Source organism: Arabidopsis lyrata, assembly GCF_000004255.2.
Source record: "Arabidopsis lyrata subsp. lyrata unplaced genomic scaffold ARALYscaffold_8, whole genome shotgun sequence".
NCBI lineage: Eukaryota > Viridiplantae > Streptophyta > Magnoliopsida > Brassicales > Brassicaceae > Arabidopsis > Arabidopsis lyrata.
This window is the reverse complement of record NW_003302548.1, coordinates 891,437-910,102: the sequence shown is the minus strand read 5'-3', so window position 1 is coordinate 910,102 and position 18,666 is coordinate 891,437. Positions and strand designations below refer to the sequence as shown.

The window sequence follows — 18,666 nt, the reverse complement described above, 5'->3', positions numbered from 1 at the left end:
ACATTCCCGAAGGTTTTCTAGAACTCCACGACGAACTAATAGCTCGGAAGTGTGATTGGACGAAGCACTTTTCCCAGGAAAGGATTGAGAGAGCCTTGCGTTTGTTGCACGGAGCTCCCTGCCAGTCTTCTTCAGAATCATCCGACCATCGTTTAGATCACCTCATCGAAATGCAAGGAGCCGCGCAATCTTTGAGAGCCAGGAAGGCTGCTGAAAAGAAAGCGGCTAAGGAAAAAGCCGTTTTGGAGGCGAACTTCAGACCTCCTACTCCTCCCGAGGCCAACCCTGAGGTTGTTATGGGTGCCGAGGCAACTGATGTACCTCGGGACACGGTTCCGATCGTTCCTGAGGTGGTCGGACACATCTCCCCTGCGACCGACGTCCCCGAGGCGGTAGGGACTCTGGTCGTTGCTGCTCCGGTCGCCGAGACGAAATCCAAAACTAGGGGAAAAAGACCCCGAGGTGATGGCTCGGGAGTTTCTAGGAAGGAGAAAAGGAGTCGTAGCGAAACTCCAGTGTACAAGGACAAGGTCGCTTCGGCGAACTTTGTCGCTTCCTGCTCGGGGCCGCCACTGTCTGCTCCCGATGCCTTGTTGGAGGCTCAAAACTACCGTGAAACCGCTGCCGGATTCTTGAAGGTATTACCGATCCGTTCTTGACCTGTTTTACTATCGTTTCCATGTATACTTGCTAATAATTCTTGTTCTATTTCAGGCCTTCCATTCGATGAACTCCATGGTTCGGGCCTATGACTCTGGAGCTCGGAAGTCCGAGCTGGCCCGTGAGAGATCGGAGACGTCCCGAGCTAAGATCGAAGCTAAATTGTCCGAGGCGATCGCGGCTAAACAGGAGGCTGAGGCGTTGGCCAAAGCCGAGAAGGTGGAGCGATTGAAAGCTTCTGAGGATAGCTTGCGGACTCAGAGGGAGCTTGAGGCCGAGGTCGAACGACTCCATCGGTTATTCAACGAGGAGAAGGCTCTCCGGGAGAAGGAGGTTGTCAGAGAAAGGAGGGCAGCCAAAAGGGAGTTCGCCGAGAAGGTCAGGGCTATCGAGGCGAAGATGGACCAGTTCGGGGAGGCATCCACGCGCTATATGTACTTGGTGCAAGCGCGGGCCAATGCCGAGCTGATAGCCGAGCTGGAGGAAGGAAAGAGGGTTGAAGACGAGAAGGCCGAGGTCCTTCAGTGGACTGCTGAATATGGGGGCGCCGAGGACGAGTACGTCCGTCTTGGGACCGAGCTGCGAGAGGACTTGAAGCTCCCTCCGGTTTCCCCGGATTCTGTTGATGACAGCTTCGGAAACCGTTCGATCGAAGGTGCCGCGGTGGCGCTAGGTGTTGCCGACCAGTCCGGTTCGAACCGAGGTACCGAGGTAGCTCAAGTTTCGCCGGTTAACCAAGATTCGATCTGATCCCGAGATGTCTTTTTGTTTTCTTTTTTCTTTGTAAGACATGCCTAGATGGCTTTATCCCTTGAATATTATGTCGGAAGTATTTTTTCTTAAACATTTTTCCCGAACTGAATTCAAAACTAATGTCAAGTATTTGGTTTTATCCTTCGAGCCGAGAGCAAAAAAGAATCATGCACCGGTGTTAAGTTAACCGGGTTTAAGAATTGCTCGTTGAGAAGTTATATCCAAACGTCTTAACTTCCGAGCCGAAAATGAAATGAATCGTGTACCAGCGTTAGGATAACTGGGTTTCGATTAAGTAGGACTAATCTTTATCGGTTGCGACCCGAGCTGATATAGTCGATGCCAGTGCTTAGAAGCGAACTGGGGTACCAGTGTAGAAGTGAACTGGGTTTTCTGAAGACAACTTCTTTATGGCAGGATATCTCCTTCCGAAGTGTCTTGGATGCTTATATAGCGCGCTGTTACCGTAGAGGTGTAGATGAATTTGGTTCGCGGGCGTGGCCATCGCCCAAACGAACCGAACGGAGTTTAGACCGTGTTGATTTCCCGAGGCGAGTTTCGGGGTAAAGAGCGAGGTGGATTTGATCGGATAAAAACCCGAGGTGTATACTTAGAAATATAGTTCGATAAAATTTGAGACGGAGTATATGAAACGTATAATTGACAAAGTTTGAGCGGGAGTATGGATATACGGACCCACTCCCCCCCTTTTTTAATTAGGGGGGGTAGCTGAACTCGTCCGAGGACGAGCTGCCTACGTACCCTTTTCAGGGATCAAGCCACCCCGTAGTTCGAGTACATGCGTACCTTAGGTTTTTAGCGGTAGTATTTCCTTAGATGCGTTGCGTTCCAGGATCTAGGTACCGCTTTGCCGTTCATGTTGATGAGTTCGTAGATGCCGGGACGGATTACCTTTGCGATCGTGTAAGGTCCCTCCCAATTCGCGCCGAGTTTGCCTGCGTTCTGCTCGGCGGTATTCTGGAAAACTTTGCGCAGTACGAGATCTCCTTCGTGGAAACGGCGATGTTTAACGTGAGAGTTGTAGTACCGAGCCGTTGCGTTCTGATAGTTCTGCATTCGAACCAAGGCCGAATCTCTTCTTTCGTCAACTAAGTCCAGCTCGTCCAGCATCATCTGTGTGTTGGAATTTTCCTGCTCGGGGAGAAAACGTCTCCTTAGTCCCGGGATCTCGGCTTCGGTGGGAATCACACACTCCGTGCCGTAGACAAGGGCGAAAGGTGTTTCTCCCGTGGCTCGCCGTGGCGTGGTTCTGTGTGACCAGAGTACCCCTTCTAATTCGTCGGCCCAGCGGCCTTTCTTTGCGTCGAGGCGCTTTTTTATTCCGTCGAGAATCGTCTTGTTTGCCGCTTCGGCCTGTCCGTTCCCCTGAGGATACCGAGGCGTAGACTTGCTGAGGCGAATTCCCCATTTCTCGCAGAATCCTTCGAACCGAGCCGAAATAAACTGCGATCCGTTATCTGTAACGATTTCGTAAGGTATCCCGTGGCGGCATATGATGTTCTTCCAGACGAAGTTTTCGACCTGCGCGTCTTTGATGCTGGCGTAGGAGTCTGCCTCGATCCATTTGGAGAAGTAGTCTGTTAGTACGAGGACGAGTTTCTTCTGTTTGGAGTTGTGTAGAGGTCCGATGATGTCCATGGACCATCGCATGAACGGATAAGGCGAAGTGATGGAAGAGAGGAGCTCGGCGGGTTGATGAATGGTTGGTGCGTGCCTCTGGCATTTATCACACCGTTGAGAGAATTTCTCGCAGTCTTTGACCATCGTCGGCCAAAAATATCCGTGGCGTTTGATCTTTATGGCTAGGGCTCTTCCGCCAGAATGGTTTCCACAAGATCCGCCGTGTACTTCTTCCATGACTCTCCGAGCTTCGTTTCCTTCGACACAGACAAGGAGAGGACCAGAAAATCGCCATTTAAAGAGTTCTCCGTCGATCAGAGTATACCGAGCCGCTTTGGCCTTAAGCTTCCGAGCTGCCCATTTTTCAGTAGGAACTTCTCCGTCGGCGATGTAGCCTCGGATGGCTCCGATCCATTTGGCGTCGCTTCCGTATTCAGGCTCGGTTGCGTCCGTGGTTTGCTGGTCCAGCTGTTCGATGTCCATTTCTTCCGGTTCTTCCGTTTCCCGAGCTGTTAGAACTTGATCTTTGCTATTATCTTCAATGCTCGGCTTTTCGATGAACTCAACCGGTATGATCCTCTTCTGATTTGGGTCGGAGGTTGAAGCTAGAGCCGCTAAGGCATCGGCCGATGTGTTCTCACCTCGTGGGATTCTATTCAACTCAAACTCTCCGAACTGTTTCGCCAAATCTTGCGTGAGAGCAAGATACGCTTCCATTCGTTCGTCGCGAGCCGCGTATTCTCCATTGAATTGATTAGCCACGAGCTGAGAGTCGCAAAAGGCTCGCAGCTTGTTGATCTTAAGTCCCCGAGCCAGCTTAAGTCCTGCTATCAGCGCTTCGTACTCAGCCACGTTGTTGGTCGCGTCGAAATTTAGCCGAAAGGATTGTTCAAGGATTTCACCCTCTGGTGATGCGAGGCGGATTCCGACGCCAGAACCTTGTTTTGAGGATGAGCCGTCGACGTGGAGGATCCAAACAGCGTTGGGTGACTCTTCTCGGACGTTCTCTGTTGGCAGCTCGATGATGAAATCGGCCAGGACTTGAGATTTCGCGCATGTTTTGTTTCTGTATTCGATGTCATATTCGCTGAGTTCTACTGCCCACTTGGCTAAGCGTCCCGATTGGCTTGGACTGTGCAAGATGGTTCGGAGCGATACGGGCGCCATGACGACAATCGAGTGAGACTGGAAATATGGCCGTAGCTTCCGAGCTGACATTACTACGGCGAGGGCGAGCTTTTCAGTTTGCGGGTAGCGTGTTTCCGCGTCGGTGAAAGTTTGCGAGACGTAAAAAATCGGCTTCTGCTCCCCTCTGTCTTCCCTGACTATGACTCCGCTTATAGCCGTGTCGGAGACTGCGATGTACAGGAATAACGGCTCGCCCGGGATTGGTTTCGCTAACACCGGTGGATTAGCCAAATACTTCTTCAGTTCCTGGAAAGCTTCTTCGCAGCGATCGGTCCATTCGAATTTCTTGTTCCCGCGCAGAGTATCGTAGAAAGCCAGGCATTTGTCAGTGGATCGCGAGATGAATCGGTTCAAGGCTGCGACTCTCCCGGTGAGACGTTGGACTTCGCGCTTGTTCTGCGGTGAGGGCATGTTTAGTAGAGCATCGATCTGTTTCGGGTTCGCCTCGATGCCTCGGTGTGTTACGAGATATCCCAAGAATTCTCCAGACTTTACCGCGAAACGACATTTTGCCGGGTTAAGCTTCATGTTGTGCTTGTTGAGCTGACGGAAACAGTCGCGTAGATGGGCTATGTGGTCGCTTTCTTCAAGAGATTTGACTAACATGTCGTCGATATAAACTTCCATCGTCTTCCCGAGCTGTTCGGAGAACATTCTGTTGACGAGTCGCTGATACGTCGCGCCGGCGTTCTTGAGTCCGAAGGGCATGACTTTGTAACAGTAGATACCTCGGTCTGTGATGAATGCTGTCTTCTCGCGATCGTCGGGGTGCATGAGAATTTGATTGTATCCTGCGAAAGCGTCCATGAATGATAGCAACTTATTTCCCGCGGTTGCTTCCACTAAACGATCGATATGTGGGAGCGGAAACCTGTCTTTAGGGCAAGCTTTGTTCAGGTCGGTGAAATCGACGCAAACTCTCCACTTGCCGTTTTTCTTTTTAACCACGACAGGATTTGCTAACCAGTCCGGATACCTTGCTTCAGAGATCGAGCCGATCTTCAGGAGTTTTTCAACTTCGGCGTTCACTGCATCTGCGCGATCCCGACCCAATTTTCTTCGCTTCTGCTTGATGGGCTTGAAAGATGGGTCAACATTCAGCTCGTGGCAGATTACGTCGATGCTTACCCCAGGTAGATCTTCAGCCGACCAGGCGAAGGTGTCGATGTTCTCCTTGAGGAATGAGATGAGCTCGGTCTTGAGCTCCTCGGTTAAGTCGCTGCCAATTTCCACACATCGTTCGGGCCGTTCGTCATCGAGGCTAATGGAGATTACAGGATCCGAGGTAGGCTTCTTCTCCTCGCGCGCCTCCTCGATCTGTAATTGCTATAACTGTTTAGATATAGCCTTCTCTTCACTCCGGCCAAGTTTCGATTTCTTGTGATCCGTTTCAGCCTTTACTTCAGTGACAGGGTTTCGGAGTTTGTGTGCTGCCATGAAACATATCCGAGAATTTTTCTGACTGCCCCAAATTGTTTTCACGCCATTAGGGGTCGGGAACTTGACACACAAATGATATGTTGATGCGACAGCTCGCATTAGATTTAACCACGGGGTTCCCATTATGACGTTGTAGATGGTAGGTCGATCGGTGACCGAGAAGTTGACTATCTTTGTCACCCCGCCGGCTCGGACTGGTAGTTGGATGGTCCCAAGCGTCATCAAGGTTTCTCCTGAAAACCCGAGGACAGGCCTCGGGGTCGGAATCACCTGTGACATATCGATGTTCATTCGTTGGAGCGTTTCACGAAAGATCACGTCAATGGTGCTGCCGGTGTCAATTAACACCCGGTAAATATCGTGGTCTCCTATCGCTAATGTGACGACGATTGGGTCGTTATGAGGCATGTCGAGCCCGTTTGTCTCGCTCTCTTCGAATGTGATCACGTCGTTAGGTCGATCGAAGGGTCTTGTCCAGTTGCTAGGTGTCTCGGCTCGGCGTTGATAAGCTTTGATTGCCGCTACAGTGTCAGGACAGTATGGCGATCCACCCATTATGGTAAAAACCTTCTGCCGCGTACCATCTCGGTCTTCGTCTTCCGATCCCCGGGTTCTTTTCTGAGACTCCTGGTTCCTCGGTTCGGGGTCTCTTCCTGGGTTGGTCTGCTCGGCCTCCGGTTCCGGCTCGAGGTCCTTAAGAGTAACGTTTGTCCCGAGCTCTCCAGCTAGGAATTTGGTTGCTAACTTGGCTCCGAGGCTTCGGCATCTCGAGGTATGATGGCCGAAAATTTTGTGGTGTTCGCAATATTCTTGATCATTGTTTGGTGGCTGATCCCTTGTCCAGGTGAAGGACTCTCTTCCCCGCCCACGGCCTCGGCCTCTGCCGCGGCCACGGCCTCGGGGTGTGTCGATTTGGTAGCTATGGTATCCTGAGAAATTGCGCCCTCCGTGATGCGTATATGTGCTGCCTTCACGCGTCTTCTTCTGGATTGGCGGTGCCGCTTGGGCTTTCTCAGTTTTCTCGGTTTTCTCGGCTCGGGACGCCTGTTTCGTCGGCTCGTGCCTCTTTGCTAGTAACGCCATTTCTTCTTCGTGGGCGACGAAATCCGAGGCTCGATGCAGCGCGTCACGAATTGTTGTTGGTTTAGACAGGTTCAACTCTTTCCTGAATTCTGACTTGTACCAGAGAGCTTTTTTCAAAGCCGAGAGAGCTGCTACATCTGTAATTCCTTCAACCTTGGCTAGCGTCGATTTGAAGGTCTTGAGGAAATCCCTTAATGGCTCGGTGGGCTGTTGAGATAAGGACCATAGATCCGCGTCGGAAGTTCCGGGGTCGATGAGCACGGAGTATTGTTTGAGGAACAATGTCGACAGCTCGTCGAAACTATCAATCGAGTTTCGCTCCAATCTTGAAAACCACTCTAATGCGGGTCCTTTGAGGTGTTCCACGAACAGTAAGCACAGACCCGCGTCCTTTTCTCCGGGCTTGAACCTGGCTCGGGCCACAGATATCACGAACGATTTAATGTGGCACTTTGGGTCGGTTGATCCGTTGTAGGAGTCGATTCTGAACTTTCCCAGGTTGGACATCGTCGTCTCAGAAATTCTTTTGGTGAAAGGCGTATTCCGAGATTCTTCCAAAATTTGGTCGATGTTCGGCGCGGAGGATGAGACGCTATGTATCTGGGTTTTGACGAGCTTCATGTCAGCTTCCGCCTTGGCTAGGGAGGCTCGGATCTTGCTTAGCTCGTCTTCTCTTTCGGATTCTTCGGCCCACCTTATGTTTTCTTCAGTTTCTTCGTCATCAGTAAGGTCTGTTCGCTCGGCGGAATTAGCTCCGGCTCGGGTACGCTCATCCTGAAGATCTGGCTCGTCTGTCAAGTCAACTGCGTCCGGCTCGGTGGGATCATCCTGGTCCTCGCGCCTGACAGGGTCGGCTCGGGTTGCGACTCTGGTGTTGCCGGTTGGTGTCGCGAACGTGAGTCTCGTTGGGTTGATGCCAGGCAAGTCCCTCCGAGCTCGTGGTGGCCGAGTTTGGAAACGTGTGGTTTTTTGTTGCCCGCGTGTCGCGATCTCATCGACTCGCTGCGCCAAGGTTTGGTTGGCTTTTTCTTGGTCGTCAGTTTTCTTCTGGAATTTAACCATCAGATCTTTCAGTTCGGCTAGAGTCGCTAGGATCGTCGGATCGGCGGGTTGAGGGTTCTGAGGGTTCGGAGGGTTCGGGATTCCTCCTCCAGCTGGTGGCGTCTGACGACCGTCTTCGGTCATCGTGCTTTTCAGCAATCGAGTTCTGCGTCTTAGGGTAAGAGAATTCTAAAGTATCCCCACAGACGGCGCCAAACTGTGGAAGTCGAAACTCACACAATCAAGATTTGTCTAGGGTTTTATTTTAGGGATACGATAATCGTGAATTCTCAAAGAACAACAGAAACGATTGATACCAAAGATGGTGTTCTTGATATTATTAATGAAAAGGTGACTTTGATCGTACAAGAGTTTGATCGTAAAAGAAAAAAGTGTTTGTGCTGTGAGAGTTTTGCGTAGAGTAATTTCTAGAGCGATATTGCTTGCCCCTCGTTTGAGCCTTGAGTCTCTCTTTATATAGGGATAATTAACCGCCTCTCCAGCGATATTCTCGGAAGATTTCCATTTATCTTGAAGTCGGCTAGAATATCGCGGATTAGGACAATTTCCTTATTCTTCGGAGTTTTCGGAAGATTTCCTGATTTGAGTTGATCCTTCGCGCTTTTTCCTTATCATTTCCGAGTTTATCGGAAATGATCCTTCTTTTTCGGAAATGACAATGTGCTTGGAAATGATACCTTTAGAGAAGAATATTTACTAAGTCCTTGCTTCGGGCGATGATGAAGACTTCGCCTCGGGGATCTTGTGCAACCGGCTCGGGTACACACGAAGGACTGGCTCGGGTATTCAAAGGTGGCTTCTTCGGGTGTCCCCGAGGTGATGGGCTTAGAAACTTCCGAGGCGGCCAGGCTCGGGTACCCCCGAGGCAATTGGGCTCGGGTGCCTGCGTCGTCTTGTCTAAGTATCCCCGAGGCGATGGGCTCGGGTGCCTGCGTCGTCTTGTCTAAGTATCCCCGAGGCGATGGGCTCGGGTTTCCCCCGAGGCAATTGAGCTCGGGTGCCTTCGTCGTTGTCTAAGTATCCCCGAGGCGATGGGCTCGGGTGCCCCCGAGGCGATTGAGCTCGGGTTCCTTCGTCGTTTTGTTTAAGTATCCCCGAGGCGATGGGCTCGGGTATACTAAATCGATTAGACAGATATCCCGAAGTGAATGACGCGATACCCCGAGGTGATCTCTGAAAGACTCCCGAAGTGTTCTAAGCCTGGCTCGGCGCCAAAGGGTGGAAACCGACCCCAACAAAGCTTATGCATTTCGCGTGGCAATGTGTCTCAGGATGTCTAGCCACATTCCAGAGATTATCCTAACGCCATATTGGCAATGAGAAAGGATGCCCTCGTTGTGGGGGTCCTGAAGAATCTATAAACCATCTGCTCTTTGACTGTCCGCCTTCGAGGCAAATTTGGGCCTTATCACCCATTCCTACCTCAGGGCATCTTTTTCCCAGAAGTTCCCTCTTCTATAATTTCGACTTTCTTTTCTGGCGTGGGAAAGAATTCGGAATAGAAGAGGATACTCTGGAACTCTTTCCATGGATATTATGGTATATCTGGAAAAGTCGTAACAGATTCTGCTTTGAAAATTTTAAAGAACCTCCTCAGGAGACTTTGGCTCTGGCCTTACAAGAAGCCTCTGTTTGGAAGAAAGCAAACACGAAAGAAGCGGAAGAGCCTGAGCCTCTCGCCGGTTCGGTTTTACTCCACTCGTCCCTTTCCCGGATCTCAGAATGTCAGACGGATGCCTCATGGCATTTGGAGGACTCCCTAAGTGGACATGGTTGGGTTTTAGTCGACCAATACCATATTCTCCAACTTGGCTTAAAGAGTTCAAGACGAAGTCTCTCACCACTCCATGCGGAGATTGATTCTCTGCTTTGGGCGATGGATTGTCTGATCTCGCTAGGCATTACTACTTGCGCCTTCGCATCCGATTGTTCGGACTTGATATCCCTCCTTGACAACCAAGACGCTTGGCCATCCTTCGCAGCAGAAATGGCATCTTTCCGGTCACTCATTTGTTTTTTCCCTTCTTTTAGTATTAGATTCCTTCCTCGTAGTTCTAATACTCGAGCAGATTGTCTAGCTAAACATGCTCGATCTCGAAACAGTCTCTTTTCCCATGTAAGCTCGTCGGTTCCTGATTGGCTCTCCCTAGCGGAGAGTCTCTTTCCGATATCTTAATATAAATGGTGTTTGCGGAAAAAAAAAAAAAAAAGTTATTAATCCCCATATAAGGGTCATTCTAGTTATTCTCCCTTAATATATTTCAACTTTTTCTTATGTTTTCAGTCTGTTACAAAAGTTTTGCAAATTCAGAGCCAAGACTAAGCAAATCATGTTATTCAATAATACAGTAAAACCTCTATAAATTAATACTCAATAAACTAATAACTTTATAAATAAAAAAAAATTCCGGTCAACAATTGGGACCAGTGTAAAAAATGACATAAATCGATAAAATAGATTATCTTTCACAAATTTAGCTACAAAACCAGACTATCTTTGACGTTGTTTAGGCTATTAGCTCATTTTAACACACACACTCAAAAAAATGTCTCCTTACTGATATAACATTTCACAAAGACCAAAGAACAGAAGAAGTAGAAAACAAACCAAAGTAATCAAAAATCTAAAGATAAGAATTAACGATTAACGCGTGAAGAAGACTTGGGGAACCGCATCGGTCAAAAAAGTATAAAGATAACTAAAACAAAGACTAGTATTGAGTGACCAAAGTCAACATATAGTAAATTTCTGTCAAGTTGCATAAGAAAAATTTGAGAAATTGCTACTAACCACACTATGCTACTACTGCCTGCTACCTGTTAGACGATGAAGTTGAGAGCTGAAGTTTCGAGTCCATTGGGTTTAATATATTTAAACTTTTTCTTATGTTTTCAGTCTGTTACAACCAAGATTGCTCGGACATGATATCTATCCTAGACAACCAAGACGCTTGGCCATCTTTCGCAACAGAAATGGTCTCTTTCCGATCACTCGTTTGTTTTTTTCCGTCGTTTAGCATTAGATTTGTTCCTCGAAGTTTTAATACTCGAGCAGATTGTTTAGCTAAAAAAGCTTGGGTTAGGAATAGTCTATTTTCCCATGTAAGTTCGTCGGTTCCTGATTGGCTCTCCCTAGCGGAGAGTCTCTTTCCGATATCTTAATAGAAGTGGTGTTTGAGAAAAAAAAAAAAAAAGTCTGATTGTTTGATGGTGTTGTCTTATCGTTGTCGGCCACAGAATATGCTATTGACAAAATAAAAACTATAAAACTATTATTGGCAAGTTGGCACTTTTAAGGTTTCTCTCATATCATATGAAAAATCATGGGTTTAAATGGTAACCGAGGAATCTGATTAAATCTAACTGAATTGCTGATACTGGCTGAATATATTTGTGTTTTTCTGCGGGATCTGACTGAATAATTTAAAGTTCAAATGGTAACTGTTGAATATGGCTGAATATTTAAAAAATCTAATAGACTAAACTTCTAAAATTATTAGCTAGAGAAATATTTCGCCAAAACCAAACCGAGACTGACAAAGAAAACAAATGGATATTAAACTTCATTCCCGAAAGAATCGGAACCAAAATATTTTGGATACCTCAATAAAACCGAAATACAATTATATATCTAAAACATTAGTTAGTTTTATACTGAATAATAAAAAGTCCAAATAACCAAAAAATACAATACACTAAAAGTATCTTAAAGTTTCTCAAAAATATTCGAAATGTTGTTTGGGTAAGAACCGGAACTAAAAAATATTCGAAATTTTTTTTGTTCTTCATTCAAAAAACCGAAATGCTCCGAAATATTCGGAACCGAACCAAATGTTATCCGAAATTCTAAAATAACCGAATGTATATATACTTAACTCGAGAACTAAAATATCCAAAACCAAAAATTACATAATTGAAATCGAACCAAATACTCGAACATCCAAGATTATCCACAAAATAAAATAAAATAAAATAAAAAATATCAAAAATATTAAAAATTATTAGTTCCTGAAAACAGACTTCAAAATACATTATTCAAAAAAAGCGTATCAAAATTTACTAATGAAATGCATCACATATTGTCATATTTGTTGTTTGATTCCCTCTCATATTATTTGCTTGTTTTCTATTTGTTAAAGGTTTTGATTAATTCAATAAATCAAAGAATAAAGTGGGACCACTATGATAAAAGATCAAAAATTCCACAAAATAAAAATGATGAAACATGTAATTTATTTCCACAAATGATGAAACGTATCAAAATTTACTAATGAAATGCATCACATATTGTCATACGTATTTGTTGTTTGATTCCCCCTCATATTATTTGCTTGTTTTCTATTTGTTAAAAGTTTGATTAATTCAATAAATCAAAGAATAAAGTGAGACCACTAAGATAAAAGATAAAAAAAATTCCACAAAAATTCCACAAATACAAATGATGAAACATGTATTTTTTCCACAAATGATGAAACGTATCAAAATTGAAAAGCATCACACATTGTCATATTTGTTGTATGATTCCCTCTCGTAACATTTGCTTGTTTTCTATTTGTTAAAGTTTTGATTAATTCAATAAATCAAAGAATAAAGTGGGACTACTATAATAAAATATCAAAAATTTCACAAAAATTCCACAGATACAAATGATGAAACATGTTTTTTTTTCCACATGAATTACTCAAGAATTCCACAAATACATGTTACCATTTACAGCCCATATATAGAAGAAACCAAATTAGAGACAGAGAGAGTGGGAGAGAGGAGCCATTAGCGATGAAGTTCAAGGAAATCGCAGACGCATTCGGGGAACTAGCGGTCATTGTGAATACGCCAAATTCGGACGTGCCTGTGAAGCTGTTTTCTCACGCTTGCTCTCGCTTCTTTCTCATATTTACCGTCCTTAAACCTGCCTTCAAGTTTGCCGAGAATGACTATGTTTCCAAGGTATATATGTTCTGGCGCCGAGAGTAGTATTCATGAAATATATTGAAGACATTGTTATACAGAATATAAATTTCTGTATAGAAATGTTAGATTCTTTTTTTTTCTTCGTGTCTTTTCTTTACGAATTGTTCATTGTGTTCCCACTAACTGGCTGAAAATATTGAAATAAAATCTTTGTTTAGGTTAATGATCTTGCCAAGGCATCACCCTCAACATTGACGTTAGAGGCAATGGTTGATAGAGATATTGAGGCAAAATGTGTTAGGAAAGTTGGTAGTCATACAAGAAACCTTTTGAGGGTAAAGCGTGGACTAGAAATGATAAGGGTTCTATGTGAAGAGTTATTAGCCACTGAGTAAGTGTTCCTCTAGACTCTCATTTGTGAGTTTTGCGACATCTTTAATCGAGCCTTGCCATCTTCCATATGTGTCATTCCAAGTTTTTATATATTTCATTTTTGTAACTGAAATTCTAAACTAATCTTTGAAATCTATACTCACCATGAGAATTCTGTACTGGTGTTGAGAGGCTCGTGGTCTAGTGGTTCCTTTGTGCTTGGGGGCCCTAGGTTCGAGCCCTATCAGTTAGGAACATATTTTCCTACCTCAGGATGGTGGCCGGATGGTAGGAAAACAACATTATTAGAATATGAACTTCCAACTCAAAATCAATTAGCAATTAGTGGATGGTCTATATCTCTTATCCCTAATAAACATAAGTCTTAAGGCGTAAATTCGCATTCGCTTATTAAAATGATGCTTATGGGTTAATGGACTTTGGGCTTGTTTGGGGTTTATGCGCTCTCACTAGTATGGCATTGGGCTCGCCTCTCACTATTCTAGATGTTTAAGATGATATGCAGGTGTGCTCCTATAGGATTAGTCGATCCGTAGTGGTAAAAAAGAATGTGCATCCAGTGGAAAACGATTACTGTTATAGACGAATAAGCCATAACCATTGAACTACCGTCACTTGGTTATGCCCCTATATATTAACACAATATAAATGTGTTGCAATAATTCCATGCTAGCTAGCTGAGTACTTGTTGTAACTATTCTTTTTGGGTCAATATCAAAAGATTTTAAATGTGTTTGAATATGATTTGTAGAGCTGATAGCCCCCTAAAGGATGCAGCATATAAAGCTTACAATCAGGTGTTTGGTCCGCACCATGGGTGGGCTATTCAGCTAGCTGCTTCTACAGGATTTGGCTCTCTTCTCTCAAAGGCTGAACTATTTCGAATGTTCAATGAAACTGGTGAGTTAATTAACTTGTTGTTACTTTCTTTTATTTTTCTTTTAGTAACTAAGATCAAATGCACAAGAAAATAGGATTAGCACACTAACTATACGAATTTTTTTATTTAAGCTAAAACAAAAGGGTTTTACCAGTCTAACCAATGGACAACATAAATATAAGCAATGAAAGCATAAATGATTAAAATGACTAAAAACAAATAATAAGACTAAGCAAGTTCCAAAATCTCCAAGTGCATCTCCTAGCCTCCGAGTGACCTGAAAGCATGCTAAACACACAAAAAAACACAAGAGAGTAGCCTAGGACTTCTAGAGACACCTAGGAAACTAAATGAGACTCAACATAAGAGAAAAACTACCACAACAAGACCAAAGAGAGAGAAAAAAAAAAAAAAGGAAGAACAATACTAAAATAGAGTTAAAACAACATTAGATTTTGTTTATTTTTGTGTTTCTTGTTAGTGTTTTTCTTCAAAAGAACCAGTAATCAATTAGTGAGTTTATAGAATTCTTTCCGTAAACTTTTAAGAAGTAATACTGGTGTAAAACATCTATGTTTAACTTTATCTTATATAATATGACAAGGTTTTTTCAAAACAAGCTCTAAGAATGTGACATTTGGCACTCTACTCTTTTGACACATGTCATTTTCTGTTTATTTTTTTAATTTGAGTGCAATAAATCTGTTTAATTGATTTTTGAGAATAATAACCACAATAGTCTTCAAATCAAATTATAAAATAAAATCAAAATTATTTGATGATAAATTAATTAAATGATATTTTTGAATAAAGGGATTTTGAATAAAGCGATATTTTCCTACATTTTATCTTTGTTTTTTCCACATAATTTATAGTAAAAAATTAAAGATCAAATTATTTGGCGATAAAATAGTTTAAGTATATGCGATAAGATGTTATATTTTTAATTTAATTTTATTTCTTACATATAGCATATTTCCCTATGGTTATTTTATGTTGTATCTCTTCACTTTAATATACATAATTTGCATGACATGATTATTACATTTTTTGCAATGTTATTCTAATAAGAATAACGTGAATAAATTTTCTCCTATTAATTAATATAGTTTATCAATACTTTAAATAATTAGTAATCTCATGAGAATTGAATTTTTATTAAAAGATAATGAATACATTAATACAATTGACTTTATCTATATCTTATTAAACCACAAATATAATACATTTAATCATATACATTAATCCAATTTTTAATACTAAATTGTAACCTAAATCATATAAATTGTGTATTAAATTTTTTCTCTATTCAATGACATTCAAACACACTATTAAATATTATTGTAACTCCCATAATTTATTTTTTAAATAATTAATGTATTTTCTCATGGTGGAGGTTACATTTAAATACTAATTTACAATAATTTATTTCATCATTATAAGAATAGCACAATTAGAAAGACTAACGAGGCATTCCGGGCCGACTGCCTTTGAGAGCCTTTCCCCTGGTTCCAATCTTAAATCTCAACATGAGAGACCCAAAATCCATCAAAAACCAAAATACAAGAGGTTTTGAGGGTAGCTTTTTTTTTTTTGTTTTTTAAGTGATATCTCTTCCTTTAATTTGATGCTTTAAATTTAATTTTATTGGTTTCTAATCCTTTTTCCTTCACTAATATTTTCGCTTAATCGAATTATGCTTAGTAGCTCTTACCACCATTTATTCTAGAGTGAACCTAATTGACATCAAATTCATGTGTGAGATCATATAACTCTTTGTGGTTTCTTATGCCTTTTTGTATTTATATCTTATAGTTTTTTTTTTTTTATGTTTCAATTTGTTCAAGTTTTTATGAGATCATTACATTTGGTAGTTTCTTATGTTTTTGTATTTGTCTTTTCATGGAGTTTCTTATGTTCAATTTGTCTCAAATTTGATTTTGAACCTTCATGTGAGGTCATTATATTTTTTTGGTTATCTATAGTTTTTATTTGTTATGTATTTCATGAAAAAATAGAAGTCCTCATCCTTTTAAGGTAAATTACTTACCATTAAATTTTCTTATGAAATCAATTTGTATATCCTATACATCACTTTTAATATAATTGATGGTGTTATTTTTTTTCTTTTGTTTTTTATGTCATTTTCTAAGTATATTTCAATCCATAATGTCATATGTTATTACGTTTATAATGGTAAGATTTGCTGTGTAATATATATATATATATATATATATATATGTTTTGTGTATGCAGACTATATTGTTGAAAATATTTCTATATGATGATGAATTTTGTTTAGCTAACAATTCTAAATAGGTGACAAGTTTTCAAAATCACTAAATACAATTTTAAATCTCATATAAAAAATATTTTCGAAAGATATTCTACACATATACAAAATGCTCTTTTGTTTTGCCAACGTGAGCCATTTTTGTTTTCTTCCGTTAAAATAAATTATCATGAAAAATTAATTTTCTGATTAAGCGGTATATATTCAAAAAAAAAATTTAACAATCTTCAACTTAGCAATTTTCAATAATTACTCTCACATCTTATATATATTTTCCATTTTACTATCATTTATAAAATTGAGAATTAACATATATAAGACGTTCTAATATTTGTTTTAAGTGATATGTGTCATATTTTTCTTATTTTGTTTCTATTTTCACTTTCAAATAAATATTGAGCATCCTTACAGCCTATTATTAATAAATGATTTCTTATTAATCGAGCATTAATTGTATAAATGACCTCATAATGATGTTTAAGTTGCCTACATTTTAAATAACTATTTCGACATTTTATATATTTTAAAATTTTATATACCTAAATTTTCATTATTTTAAAGTAAACATGTAACATAAGGGATAAAGACAATATTGAATAAGCTCTTACAAATTCAATTTTAAAACACTTATGAATACTACCGTTTATAATTATGACTACGCATGCTTATAATTTTCTTTCTAATTTAAAAGACTAATAGCTATGTGAACTAACTATTACATGAATTATTAATAAATCAAATTATCAAAATGGATGCAAGAGATATAAATGATAATTTAACGTAACATCCATGTATTGTAATGATACTACTTGACAATTTTTCGTAAAATATCGATTAAATATTTTTCATAATATCTTAAATCATTATGTTTCTATTAAAATTTACCACTAATGTATTGTCTTTACATTTTCTTAGCTTTATATAATCCAACATTATTTTGTAGTACTTTAATTCAAAATTTTGTTACCCTCTATAGATACACATAAGTTACAAAAAAATTCACTACATTAATTTACAATTTATTACAAATTTGGCAAAAATAATAATAAATTATTTGTTAATTTTATTTAGTTACTAGGATTTAAGAGTACTGTTTTGTTTTCTATAATTGTGGTATAAATTCTATTTGTGGTACTGTTTTGTTTATCTCAACTCACCAATTTTTTCACTTCTTGTCCACCGTCTTTTTTGTTTTTACACAAAGCCCTCTCATTATTTTTCCAATCTCCCTCGAAAATGTTAATTCAAAAGTCTTTCAAATATATTGATGATGTTTTGTCAAATCATATGATTTATTTAAACATGTAAATTACAACTTTTTAAGTCATTGTAGAGAAGAAATAAATTGGAAGATTTGTTTACTAATACTTTTAATGAATAATTTGGAAGCTTTTTTTGTTAATATTTTCTTTATAATACAGGTTATAATAAGTTTTTAGGTTAAACTAATTTAGTTTTCTTACGATAAAATATATTCAAACTATTTCCACGCATCGTGTGGGTCTTTTCTAGTTATATAAACAATAGACAACGATAATCTTCGTAAACTTATATATTCAAAAGCGTTACAATTCAAACGGTGTAATAGAACCTTTTACAATGTTGAAACATTTTGAGTTGGCTTCCAACTTAAAATTGAAACATTTTTCATATGTAAACATAAAAATTGGCGTTTGAAACACAATTGTGGTCGTAGACAATCTGATTACAAGCATTAGAACGTCTGTTCCGATATCTATTTATTCTTCGATATATTTTGGAAGGCTATTGACTATACATTATTTCATTTCTTCTGAATGTTTTGCAGAGGAAACGGCCGAGATACATATTCAAAGCTATGTTTCTGCATCCGCAACAGCAATCGCATATCTTGATTACCTCTTCCTCTCCAAGAATCTTGGCATCGATTGGTGAAGATCCTAAAAATTTACATGGCCTTGGCCAATTTTCCATATTACTCTTTCTTTACTAGTCTTTTTTATCAATCTATGTAATAAGACTACAGTGGTCCGGCTCGACATGAACCGCTTTGGTACGTTTTGAACTTTCTAAAAATGAATTGCTATATATTTCTTTATTTCAAAGATTTACAGGACAAAAAAAAGACAGCAAATCTCTTTAAAAGAAAATCGATTGACAAAACTATCAAATATATTTTAACATAAATATATTTAAGCACTAGAATTTTAGACTCTATGATTACAAAGACAACAAAAACAGTTTGTCTCAGTTTGCACTCATATAAAAAGCTACAAGTGATGCATAAGCACCACCTGAAATCTCCATTAACGTCTCATATCTTCAACTCTCCGCGATCACACCGTTGTTCTTCACAACCGCGATCACATCCGCATTCTTAATT

The 18,666-nt window shown here is 40.6% G+C and overlaps 1 protein-coding gene across 2 annotated transcripts in view; it reads left to right on the top strand.

Moving 5' to 3' along the window:
* The window catches only part of LOC9301258 (accelerated cell death 11), a 64,546-nt gene extending 46,156 nt beyond the window's left edge, over nt 1-18,390 (top strand). The window contains exons 1-4 of one of the 2 annotated variants that reach the window (XM_021011544.1): nt 12,513-12,774; nt 12,957-13,129; nt 13,883-14,031; nt 18,112-18,390. In XM_021011544.1, coding sequence (XP_020867203.1) covers nt 12,604-12,774; nt 12,957-13,129; nt 13,883-14,031; nt 18,112-18,218 — 600 coding nt within the window. In that variant the 5' untranslated portion in view covers nt 12,513-12,603 and the 3' untranslated portion in view covers nt 18,219-18,390. Of the gene's footprint in view, nt 1-12,512; nt 12,775-12,956; nt 13,130-13,882; nt 14,032-18,111 lie in introns of those variants that run through there. The other variant, XM_021011523.1, reaches the window with a different exon arrangement.
* Nucleotides 18,391-18,666: the final 276 nt, after the last annotated feature.